General features: G+C 31.5%; 1 protein-coding gene across 2 annotated transcripts in view; it reads left to right on the top strand.

The window, feature by feature from the left end:
- IPMK (inositol polyphosphate multikinase) overlaps positions 1-10,950 on the top strand; it is a 46,193-nt gene extending 35,243 nt beyond the window's left edge. For both annotated transcript variants that reach the window (XM_072756027.1, XM_072756025.1), the window contains exons 4-5: positions 3,925-4,006; positions 5,742-10,950. In XM_072756027.1, the coding sequence (XP_072612128.1) occupies positions 3,925-4,006; positions 5,742-6,364 (705 nt within the window). In that variant the 3' untranslated portion in view covers positions 6,365-10,950. The remainder of the gene's footprint in view (positions 1-3,924; positions 4,007-5,741) is intronic.
- The last annotated feature ends 1,257 nt before the right edge of the window (positions 10,951-12,207 follow it).

The following is a 12,207-nucleotide window of genomic DNA, read 5'->3' as shown; positions in this document are numbered from 1 at the left end:
CTTGAGAGAAGTGAGTATATCAGTAACTTGCTTTAGGACTTCCTGATTTTTGAGGTAGTGTCCTTATAGATTAACTATTGTATACATTCTTGTTTAATTTTCCAGTTTTGTATTGATTCTGAAAACAAGTCCTATGTAATTACAGGGATTTATTTTATTTATTAGTCTAAAGTAATTAAAATATAGTTCATAGAAACTTACCTGAAATATCTTTAAAACATATAATTTAAGATTTTAAATGACTTAATTTTCAGATGTTCCAGTATATTTTTTGGCAACAGCTTTAAGTTTTGACAAAGAAATACTTTTTGGAGAGAAGTACCTTTTCTTAATCACTGATTACTAGTTACTTGTGGAAAAGATTCTTCTCTTTTGGTATTGATTGCATTGTCTAAAGATTAGACTCCGTATATCTTTTTTTTCTATATAATACTGGATGGTAGTAACCTTTCAAATAACTCTTTCCTTGATTGACTTAATAAGAAAGGTGTTTTGCTAAAGATACTTGAATTTGTTTGCTCCTGACATTTTAAGTTCAACTAATATATTGAAATATGATCCAGGAAGGTTAGCACTTGCTTTTGCTTGTTTCTTGTTGTTTTGTTTTTCGTTTTTGTTTGTGTTTCATTTTGTTTGTTTTTAAGTAGGCTCCATGTCTGATGTGGGGCTTGAACTCACAACCCTGAGATTAAAGGTCAGTCACATGCCGCACTGAGAGAGCCAGCCAGGCACCCCAACTTTTGCTTGTTCAAAAGTCTTGTTCTTAGTCTGTCTTACTCCTGTCCAATTCTCCTTTCCATTTAAAAAAAAAAAAAAAAAGAAAGAAAAGTAGATTTTTTAAAAAAAATTTTGGCTACATATGTAGATATTTTCAAAGTTGGGGTATATCTTCTGATTTACAAATATCTTTGCTGCTGACCAAGACTGGGTCATGAGAATGGGCCCCAGATCAGGCTCTGCGCTCAGTAGGGAGTTAGCTTGAGATTCTCTCCATCTGCACCTCCCTCCACTTGTGCACAGACTCTCTCTCTCAGACTCTCTCTCTCTCAAAAATAAGTAAATGAATCTCTTAAAAATATATTAATATTTAAGAAGATACATTGTTGTATGCTTCAGATTCCAAAAGTGTAGAAACATATACCGTGAGAAGTCACCTTACACATAGGATGCTATATATTTTCCCTGGTGTATCCTTCCAGAGATATTTTTTATACAAATACTGCATATATTATGTTCTTTGATCATAAAACCTACTTTGAACATGATTTTGTGTCTTACTTTTTTCCCATTTAAATCATAAAGATGTCTCCACAGTTTTATACCCTGTTATTATATCATTTAACCCTTTTTACCCGATTTAACTACCTTTGATGAATCCTTTGTTTTTGCAGTCTTTTGCTATTTTTAAATAATATTACAAATTAGTAAACAGAGGCCTACCTCATTCCACCAGTATGCTAGCATATTTATGGGACAAGTTCCTAGGGGAATTGCTGGGCTTATATTCATTTATATTTTGGTAGATATTGGCAGTCTGCTTGATATATAGAGTGGTGGTTTTGAACCAGGGGCAGTTTTGCTCCAGGAAGACATTTGGCAAAGTCTGAGACACAACTTTTCATGGTTTGGGGCAGGGGCTGTGCTCCTGGTATGTTTGAGAGCTGATTGGGTTATGTGAACTGTTCAGATCCTTTGTTCATTTTCCCATAAGAGTAATCATGCCCTTTGTTCATTATATAAATTTTAAATACCTTTTCTCTGTGTCTGTCGATTTCTGCATAGCAAAAACACTATGAACATTTTTAAAAACAATGTATATAAAGGGAGTTTCTGAGTTTTGGTAGGAAATGTTTTCCCTAGTATCAGTTATTCAAGGAGTCTTCCATCTTTGTGGGGACACTTTTATCATTTCATTTTGTGCATTTTGATATTTGATGTATTTGGAATTTATTCTGGTATAAAGTTTAAATACAACTTATTTTTTCCAGTTCACTACCTAATCACACTATGGCTATTTAATAAATAATCCATATTTTTCTACTGATTTTAAGTACTATTATCACATACAAACTTCTCATGTATTTGATTCTAAAAATATTTTTAATGAACTCAATATCTTGGAGATATCTGCACTCCCAATGTTTATTGCAGCATTATTAACAATAGCCAAGATATGGAAACAACCTGTGTCATCTACAGATGAATGGATAAAGAAGATGTGGTGTGTACACACACACACACACAGACATACACACAATGGAATATTATTCAGCCACAAGAAAGAAGGAAATCCTGCTGTGCAACAGTGTGGATGAACCTGAAGGGTCCATACTAAGTGCAATAAGCCAGACAAAGAAAGACAAATGATGTGTGGTACCACTTATAAGTGAACTAAAGAAAAAAAGCTGATTTCATGGAAACAATAGAATGGTGGCTCCTAGAGGTTTAGAGGTGGGGAAAGTGGGGAGATGTAGGTCAGAGGGTACAAGATGAATAAGTTCTGAGGATCTTATATATAGCATGATGACTATAGTTAATAATATAGTACTGTATATTTGAAATTGGCTGAGAGTAGATCTTAAGCCTTCTCACCACACATGCACAAAAAATGAGTTAACTGTGAAGTGATGCATGTGTTAATTATCTTGATCTTAGTAATCATTATACAGTGTTATAGCAAATAATCATGTTGTACACTATATATAATTATATTTTTCATATATTTCAATCAAGTGGGAAAATATAAATAAAATATATTTTAGTATCTAGTAGGATGGCAAGGCTATTCCCTCAGTACTCTTATTTGGATTTTTCCTGCCTATTCTTATTTTTTTAATATAAACTTCAGAATTTGCTTATATGGTTTAAAAAAGTTGTTTTGTTATAATCACATTTTAGTTGTTGACTAAGTAGAATTGATATCTTTTATAATGTTGAATTTCCTCTCTGAGAACATTAAGTGTGTGTGTGTATGTCTTAGGAATATTTTAAAGATCTCTTTATGTAGACTTATTTAGTTTATCTCTATGTTTTATTTCTTTGTTGTTGCACTTGTAAATGGGGTCTGCCATTACATTTTCTAACTGGTTATTTGTATATATGAAAGCTTACTTCTGTATACCAATTTGTACTCAAGTTCTTATTGTTTGATTAATTTTTTAGTTGATTTTCCAATATACAATCACTATCTACAAAGATTAATATTTTTATCTCCTTCTTTCCAAATTATTATACCCTTTCTCTTGTCAGTTTATATTTGCTAGAAATTCCAGAACAATACTAGATAAATGATAAAAAAAAATTGTGGTAGAATACTTTTTCTGAAAGCTTCTTATATTTTAGAACAGATACTTCCTTATTTCCTTTTCTAAATTTGAGGCTAGCTGTTGGTGGATTGATAATGTTATAGATAATTCTTTCACATTGGAAATATTCATCACTTAAACTCCTTTTAAAGAGTTTTCATCAATAGAGGGTATACATTTTTTTAAATAATTTTATGTCAGTTTTTTCAAGTGCATTAAGCATCCATGTGTTGGATCTGTTTTCTACTTTCATAATGTTTTTTTTTTTTTAAGATTTTATTTATTTTTTCATGAGAGACACAGAGAGGCAGAGACATAGGCTGAGGGAGAAGCAGGCTCCCCGCAGAGCCTGATGCGGGATTCTATCCCCACACTGGGATCATGCCCTGAGCCAAAGGCAGATGCTCAACTGCTGAGCCACCCAGGTGTCCCAAGTATATAAATTTTTAAATGCCTTTTCAGCATCCATTGATATGATACAATACAATATTTTTCTTCTTAAATCCATTAGAATGAAATATGAGTAGATCTTCCTGTCTTTTACTATCCTTGCATTGCTGCATAAACCTCATATAGCCGAGAACTATTAGTTTTTAATATTCAGTGCTTTTTCTCACAGGTTTATCATGTTCATTCGGATAGCTATGAGACACAAAACCAGCACTATGGAAGAAGCTTAACAAAAGAAACTCTAAAGGATGGTAAGGATTAAAAAACCATACTATTACTGCACAGTTATCAAAATGTTTCTAAAGTAATTTCAATCTTAATTCTTCTTTGTTATAGTGATTCAATCCATAAGTAAACTTAAAAAAACCCTTAAATTGATAAAACCGCATTAATCATAATCCTTGGTTTGTAATCCACCAAAACCATGGATCCATGAATGCTTTCTTTTACATTTAGTTCATTTCTTATTTATTGTTATACATAAAAAAAATAATGGACATCAGTGAACCAGTAATACAGTCCAAGTCCTAAACTAGAGTTGTCTTCAAATCCTAATATGTAAATCATAGTGTATTAAAACTGTATACTGTTATGTAAGAGAACTTTAAAATGTGTATTATTGTATGTAATGTATTTTTTTATTGAAATCTCCCATGTGTGGTTTAACTGTGTATTATAAGTTTCTACAACTACATAATAAATAAATGGCTTTAGAAGCAGTTAAAATAAAGCCTGTTAACATACATGCTTCTAAAATAACCAAGCTATTACAAAAACAATAACACCTTAATAGGTTTCTGGAAATATTATTCTATTAAACGCTTATTCTTAGCTTTGCCTAAGATGGGAAAGAGTTTATGTGTAGTGTAAATAGTTTGAAGAAAAATTTTTATTTTATATATAGAAAACAAACATACACCGTGTGATCTTAACAGTATTTGCCTTGGTTTACTTAACCAACAGCAGGATAATATTCAATTGGCTCTTTATTAAAATATTTTTCAGGCTAATATGAATATATTTTTTTAAGTAATTTCTGTCCCAGAGTGGAGGAACAAGCTATTTAAGAGCAGAAATCAAATTATATATACCCATAAATTCTCAAATATAATAAAATAAGCATAAATAATCTTAAAAGATTATTAATAATCTGATAGGTTAAAACATGTAAAAATCTCAATTTTGAAGAACATATTCAACCTGGAGTAGTGTTGATCCCCAAAGAGAGCTTAACTTTGTGAAGACTGATTTAATCAACTTTATTAAGAACAAAATGATTTATTATAGTTCATTATTTGATATTTTGGCTGTTGGTAATTTTTTAAAGATTTATTTATTTATTTATTTATTTATTTATTTATTTATTTATTTATCTATCTATCTATCTATGACAGAGAGAGAGAGAGAGAGAGAGGCAGACACACAGGCAGAGGGAAAAGCAGGCTCCATGCCGGGAACCCGATGCGGGACTCGATCCCGGGACTCGATCCCAGGACTCCAGGATCGCGCCCTGGGCCAAAGGCAGGTGCCAAACCGCCCAGCCACCCAGGGATCCCTGTTGATGCTATTACAAGTGGCTGTGATTTGACTCTAGGTTTTAGATTAGCTCTTGAGTATGATTCTAACAAACAAATAACCTTATTAAAAAATCCCTCACACTAGCAAATGAAGCAAATCTTATCACATTCCTCAAGAGAATATAAAGAGAACTAAACTACCAATCTTAGTGTAATAATTTTTTAAATCTAAGTAGTTTATTTCACTTTACGTATTTAACTTTACATAAGTGTCATTTTCTAGTAAGAGAGTCCTCCACACTAGAAATTAAGTTTGAGGTCCAAGTTTCTCTGACTAGAATTTTACCTGTTCAGTTAATTGCAAGGGGTGATGGGAAAAAGTTGAAGAATTCTATCTAAAATGAATTCACTTCCCAGGTGATAGCGAGTTCATAATTTCATTATAATCCTAATATTTTCCTATTTATAGGAGTTTCCAGGTTTTTTCATAATGGATTCTGCTTAAGAAAAGATGCTGTTGCTGCCAGTATTCAGAAAGTTGAAAATATTCTGCAGTGGTTTGAAAATCAGAAGCAGCTTAACTTTTATGCAAGTTCATTACTGTTTGTTTATGAAGGTTCATCTCGGCCAACTACTACAAAATCAAATGACAGAACTTTGGTAGAAAAGTTTTTGTCCAAAGGGCAACTGTCAGGCGCAGATGTCCTGGAGTACAATAATAACTTTCATGTGTTAAATTCTACAGAGAATGGGAAAATAGATGCTTCAGTAGGCAAAAGCTTGTCCAAGATGTATGCTCGTCACAGAAAAATGTGTTCAAAAAAGCATCACAGTCAGACTTCATTGGAAGTTGAAAATATAGAGCAAGACAATGGGTGGAAAAGCATGTCACAGGAACATTTAAATGGAAATGTACTTTCCCAACTGGAAAAAGTTTTCTATCATCTTCCCACTGGTTGCCAAGAGATTTCAGAAGCAGAAGTGCGAATGATAGATTTTGCTCATGTGTTCCCTAGCAACACAATAGATGAGGGATATGTTTATGGGCTGAAGCATTTAATTACTGTGCTGCAAAGTATTTTAGACAATTGAATCCTTTGCTGCAGTCTTTTAAGGGATGGGGCAATCATAAGAGCAGCAGTCGATATCTCTGCACTTGTAAAGCTATGTAAAAAATTTGTATTGTGAGTCTACATTTTGTCTTTATACTTTTGGTAGAAGGGTTATCTTTTTTATAATCTTACTCAGGAAAACTAATTATTTGTTCATTAGAAAACTATGAAGAATAAAGAAACTTAGGAATGTTAAGCAGGGAATGTGGTGGTACATGGCTTAAACATCTGTTTGGCTCAAGCAAAATGCAAACCATTATTCAGTCATTAAGAGTTTATTTAGCTTTCTGTAGCCAATTTGTCATGAAATCTCTATCCACCCAACCTTGACAATGAGCCATATCTAAACTCATTAAATTATTTGAAGACTTTAAAAAAATCTAGAGAGCACAGATTGATGTCCTTAGTGTTACTATGTATGAAGTTATTAAAACTGGAGAAAATTCTACTTCAGAACAGTTAAGTACTGTTTAGGTTTTATATTAAAAGTTCAGACCAGCATATCAAAAGGTGCTTCTTAATAAAGCAATTCAGAATCATTGTATTCCAAAAGCAGATTTTCTCTTTAATTTCCATTTATATGCCTATTTCAATATATTATACTTCACAAGAAAGATAATTCAACAACAACAACAAAAATCTTGAAATTAGTCACTAATAATTATTCTTGCCAAGGTTAGGAGAAAAGAGAAGTTATTTGCCAGGAACATAATATTTTTCTTTTAAAATTGGAATATATATTTACTGCATTGTGAAAGGTGTTGTAAACCATATAAATACCGTTTCCTCTAACTGCAGCTTCAAAACATAGATGATTGAAGCTTTGTCTTATTTCTCCTTTAAATAGCTATTGAGAATTTTCTCTTTTAAAATTCATGTCCCCATTTGGTTCAGCACTAGTATAAATATATGTTGTGCTAAAAAGAATTCTCAGAATTCTAATAAGTAGTGAAGGACACCATCCAGTATTGTGTTACCAAAAATATTATGTGTAAATTAGTGCATCACTATGAATTTGGTGCATATCTAAATCCATGCTTCTATTTCACTCTTACTCAAAATGGTTTTATATCCTATTCCAGAGAGAGATTATGATTTACTTTTGTAATAGGTGGCGGAGATGCCATTTTTCCTGGAAAAATTAGATTTTTTAAGTATTATATGTGTTTCACATATATCACCATTTTAAAAAATAACTATTATTTGAAAACATTTAAAACTTTGAAATTAAATTTACAAATATGTTAGATATTTATGAAAGCATTACTTGCACTTTGATTCACTAATAACCCTGCTAAGTAGTTAAGAGTTTTGTCATATTCCTGGAAAATGTTTTAGATTTGTGGGCTGTTGGACTTTTGCCCTCTCTTTTTCCCCTAGAATTACAAATTCAAGTTTTAATTCTAAGCAGCTTTTTTTTGGTATGGAGGAAAGTATCACAATTTTTTAATATTTATCTCACTTTCCCAACCTCTCTAAGTGTACTTTGCAAATACCTGAGCACAAACAGAAGTACCAAATGCTCTGTGAATTCTATGCTTAGAAAGTCTATTAAACCCGAATTACTTTAAAATTCATATACATTTTGTTATAGCAAAATTTGTTTTAAATTTTTTACTTAGGGTCAGTATAAGTATTTTTCATAGAGACTTCATATTTTTCTCTACTGTCTAAATGAGTATTGGCTGTAGCTTTTTTTGTGAGGATGAATTTCAAGTCCTAGTAAATAGTAAAAAAAATTTTAATTTTACTTTTTTTCTCCTACAGTATAGACTTTTGTTGTTGTTGTTGTTACTTGGACAGTAGTTCAATAAGTCTTAAGCTCAGATAATTAACAGTTTTGAGTCTTAAGAGGCTTTTTTTGTATGGGATGGTATCAGCCTATATACAGTGAATTTAATAAATTTAAGTATTACCAGACTTTTTGCACATTTTAGCTCAATAAAGTGTGAATCAGCTATTCCAGATTTTCTTTATCCATATTTGGAAATACAGTTTTGTGAAAATCAGTGTCTTACCTTTTTGATACAGTAGATCATCTTTTGTTTTACTAAAACAAGAAGCGCTTTTATCTTTTGTTTTTCAGGGAAGAGATTAACATTTAATTCTGTTTACATTTTTTTTTATCACTGTTATCCAATACCCATTTTCTGTTACTTTATTAGTAAACCTTACATGTCACAGAGTAAGTATTTATGTAATCTACATGTGAATATTTTACTATCTAGCCCAGTTATTTAACATTATGCTGAAATTTACCACTGTGGGGAAGAATGATCACTATTTACCAAGCATATTTAAACATGTACATGTTCAAGAAATAAGCATAATAAGGATATAGTTTGAGTTAATAGGATTATCATAGTTTTTTTCCCCCCTAGGAAACATAAATAATGATTTTAGTGTATTTCTTATGGAATGCACTCATGAAAAGGACTTTTAAAAAATTGTGGATAGTGAATAATACATTTCTCTAATAAAAATTTAAATTGGATAATAGTTTTATAATGAAGTATTTACACTAATTGATATTTTAATATGGGTGGGAAGTTGCATAGGTTGAAATAAATTAAAAATTGATAAGTGCTAAATATTTTATCTAAATAGTTTTGCAAGAAACAGTTGTGAAAATGTGTATATTAAAATGGCTCTAACATGGAGCTTGGTATTTTCAACTCAGTATTCATTATTCTTTGTTTAATGTGTCTGGAACGATCTTACTATGCCTCTTACACTACAATTTCCTATTGTGGGGCTTAAGGTTATGTTCAACTGAATAAGAACTTTTTTTTTTTACTTTGAGTGTAACCTACTATTTTATGATTTCCAAGACAATGTTCTTCATACTATCTCTATAATGTCAGTATATTAAATTCCTAATATAACTTAAGAAAAAGGAATTTTTAGAGATATTTCAGTTGCAATTTTTATTTTCATGCAACTGAAGACATTTGTTTCTAGGATTTGGAATATTGTAGAAAATACAGGATGAAAGAAAATGGAATGAAACAATTTTATTTGTGAAATTGCAAAAATTTTGTCCACTTTTTAAAACATTGTCATCATTTTAGTACTCTTTTAGCAGTTAGGCATTTGTTAATTTAAAACTTGATTTGCTCTTAAAATTGTTTACAGTGCTTTGTAATAATCTTCCTATCCAGTGCCTTTAATCTTGATTTGATGTTTGTAGCCTCAGTTATCCTTCCACTACATCCTGTAATATTTTTTATAGTTTCTTTAAAAAAAATGTCAATTTGATCATGTAAAGAGGTAGCAATTGTCTATCAGTGCTTTGGGAAGACAAGTAGAGTTGCCTATGGAGGCCGGGCTTTACTTAATTCATTCAAAAATACTTAGTGGATGTCTACTGAATAAAGCATTTTCGGCCCCTGAATATACAGTTGTGAACCAATCAGGCAAAGCCCTAACCATTTTCTGCATTCTGTCTAGATGGGGTGGGTTTGGGGACCTAATTAAAATAGAGATACAGAAAAATATGCATTTAACAATAATAAAGTTAACTGGCATTTGAATTTGTGTACAGATAAGGTAATGAGCTGAGACAAAGTAACTGACAATATATTAGGTTAAAAATAATATTTTGCAGCATTATAACCTCTATTTGACTCCTGAGTTCAGGTAGCAATTATAGATAGGATAAAAAGGCCTTAATTTTTCACTTTCTTGCCGGTAAAGGTACGTTTATTTTTAGGCTGCCCATTTAGAGTAGTGTTTTAACAGAACATTACTGTGAAAAACATTCCATTACATATTCACAAGCAAATTACTGCACATTTTTAAAATTTGTGTTTTACAAGTAGTACAAATACTTTAGGCCTCAGTCTCATCTTCAAATTACTGATATTTTAAATTTGGCAATGAAAATGAAATTACTTTTTTACTTACAGAGTGAAGTATTGTTACTTAAAATGCTTGTTAATATTTTAGGAAGGTTGGAGTCTCCATTTTTTTTTGATGTTTAAATTCTTGTTACTTATGTTGATAGTGTCTAATAAGAGGAAATAGCATTCATGTGATTAAATAAATTAGGAAATACTTTGAAAACTTTTAGTTGTTAAACTTTGTCATCATGGGGTTAAATTTTGGCCTGGTGTTCACTTACAATACATGTTAACAAGTTTAATTATGAAGTGAAATAGTTTCAAGTATGATGTGTAATGCACCTGCATATAAATGAAATTGGCGTGCACAAAGACACTTTACTATAAGGAGCTGTACTGGAAGATTTATGAAAGCATGTGAAATTGCACCTAAAATTGTATTAGTGACTATGCTAAATTTATTGTACTTGATGAATGAATGTATTTAGTGTAGTCAAAGTTACTTTGGCTTAAATGTCTAAATAATGTCTTTCTTTTTTTAAATGTGTTTGTAATTTGTAGTATTGATGGGGGTATTCTTGGACTGCAGGGGTTATTGTCAATGTGTGATTTGTGTTTTTATTTTATAGAATCATCTAATGTGATATACTGATTTTTATAAGTGATATTTAGATAATTCTAATAACTGTATATTTGACAACCTATTAAAATGTTTTGCATTTGATCTTTTCTTCATTAATTATAATTTGCTAACAAACTTCATGGTAATTTAAAAATAACTTAATCATTCAACAAATATTTACGTGCATGTTATATACTAAAAACTACAGGAATCATTAGGGATTCAAAGATGATTAAGACAAGCTGTAATGCATATGCATTACAAATGAAAAAATATGTAAACTTTTTGCCTAAATATTTTTCTATCAGATATACCAAAATCTTTGGAATCAACCTTATAGGAGAAGTGGACTATAGCAGAAACAAAAATGACTTGTCTGTGAAAATACGTAATTGTAAACTTCAGAAGGGTAAGATAGTTTTCCTTGTATTTGAAGTTTGATGAATCAGCTACTTAATTAGTGACCTAAGTATTTTCATTCATTAAATAAAAAGAGAGGATACTATCAAATACCCTATATTAGGCACCATATTTGGTTTGGGAGATTTTTAAAAGCTGCATAAGATTTTCAGTACATGTTCTCAAAATATGTACTGTCTGGTAGAAAAAAACTATGTAACTATGGGATAAAATATTGGGACTATGACTGATTCTTAATCCAGCAGAGCTGTGAAAGAGTGGAGTCAGTTCTGATAAAATGCAAGAGGAAGAAGAGGGATTCATAGTCTCATTGCAGCTGTGATTCAAGGCTCCAGAAGGCTGTGTAGCATTCCTCTTTTATGCCTGCTAGTGTGAACAGTGGGAAGGAGCAATACTATGTATGTGATGTAGTTTTTTAAGATTGGCTGCCTAGCTGCTGAGACTAACAGAGAATCCTATTGTCATAGTCCCCTAGTTATAGCTCAGTGTAAGAACTAAATAAAAGCTGAAGTGAAGTAAGTGAAAATAATCACTTAAGGATTTCATTAAAAATGCAGATTCTGATTCAGTAGGACTAGACAGGGTCTGTGATGCTGCTGGCCCATGTACCACTCTTTAGTAGAAAGATTTTCCAAAAGTTCTTTGGGTATAGAGTGTGCAGTGGAACTTGGATTACATTGATTCAAGCAACCAGAGCTATTTGAAAGCCAGGGAGAGTGCTTAGAAAGAATGTGAGAAAATATAGCCAGCAGTGGCTCAAGTTAATACTATCCATTCTTGAATGGAAGAAATCTTCATCAGCTATGTCGGGCCATTAAACTTTCCCCCTACAGGTCTTAAGGGTCCTGCAATAACAGACCAATTTTGTTCTGTTACTAGTGCTGTTAGCTTTTTGTGTGTGTGAATGGACAACTGAACAGTCTGCATATGCCTGTTAAT

This window comes from Vulpes vulpes, chromosome 4 (genome assembly GCF_048418805.1).
Source record: "Vulpes vulpes isolate BD-2025 chromosome 4, VulVul3, whole genome shotgun sequence".
Lineage (NCBI taxonomy): Eukaryota > Metazoa > Chordata > Mammalia > Carnivora > Canidae > Vulpes > Vulpes vulpes.
The sequence above is the reverse complement of the archived record's forward strand: the minus strand, read 5'-3'. Positions and strand labels throughout refer to the sequence as shown.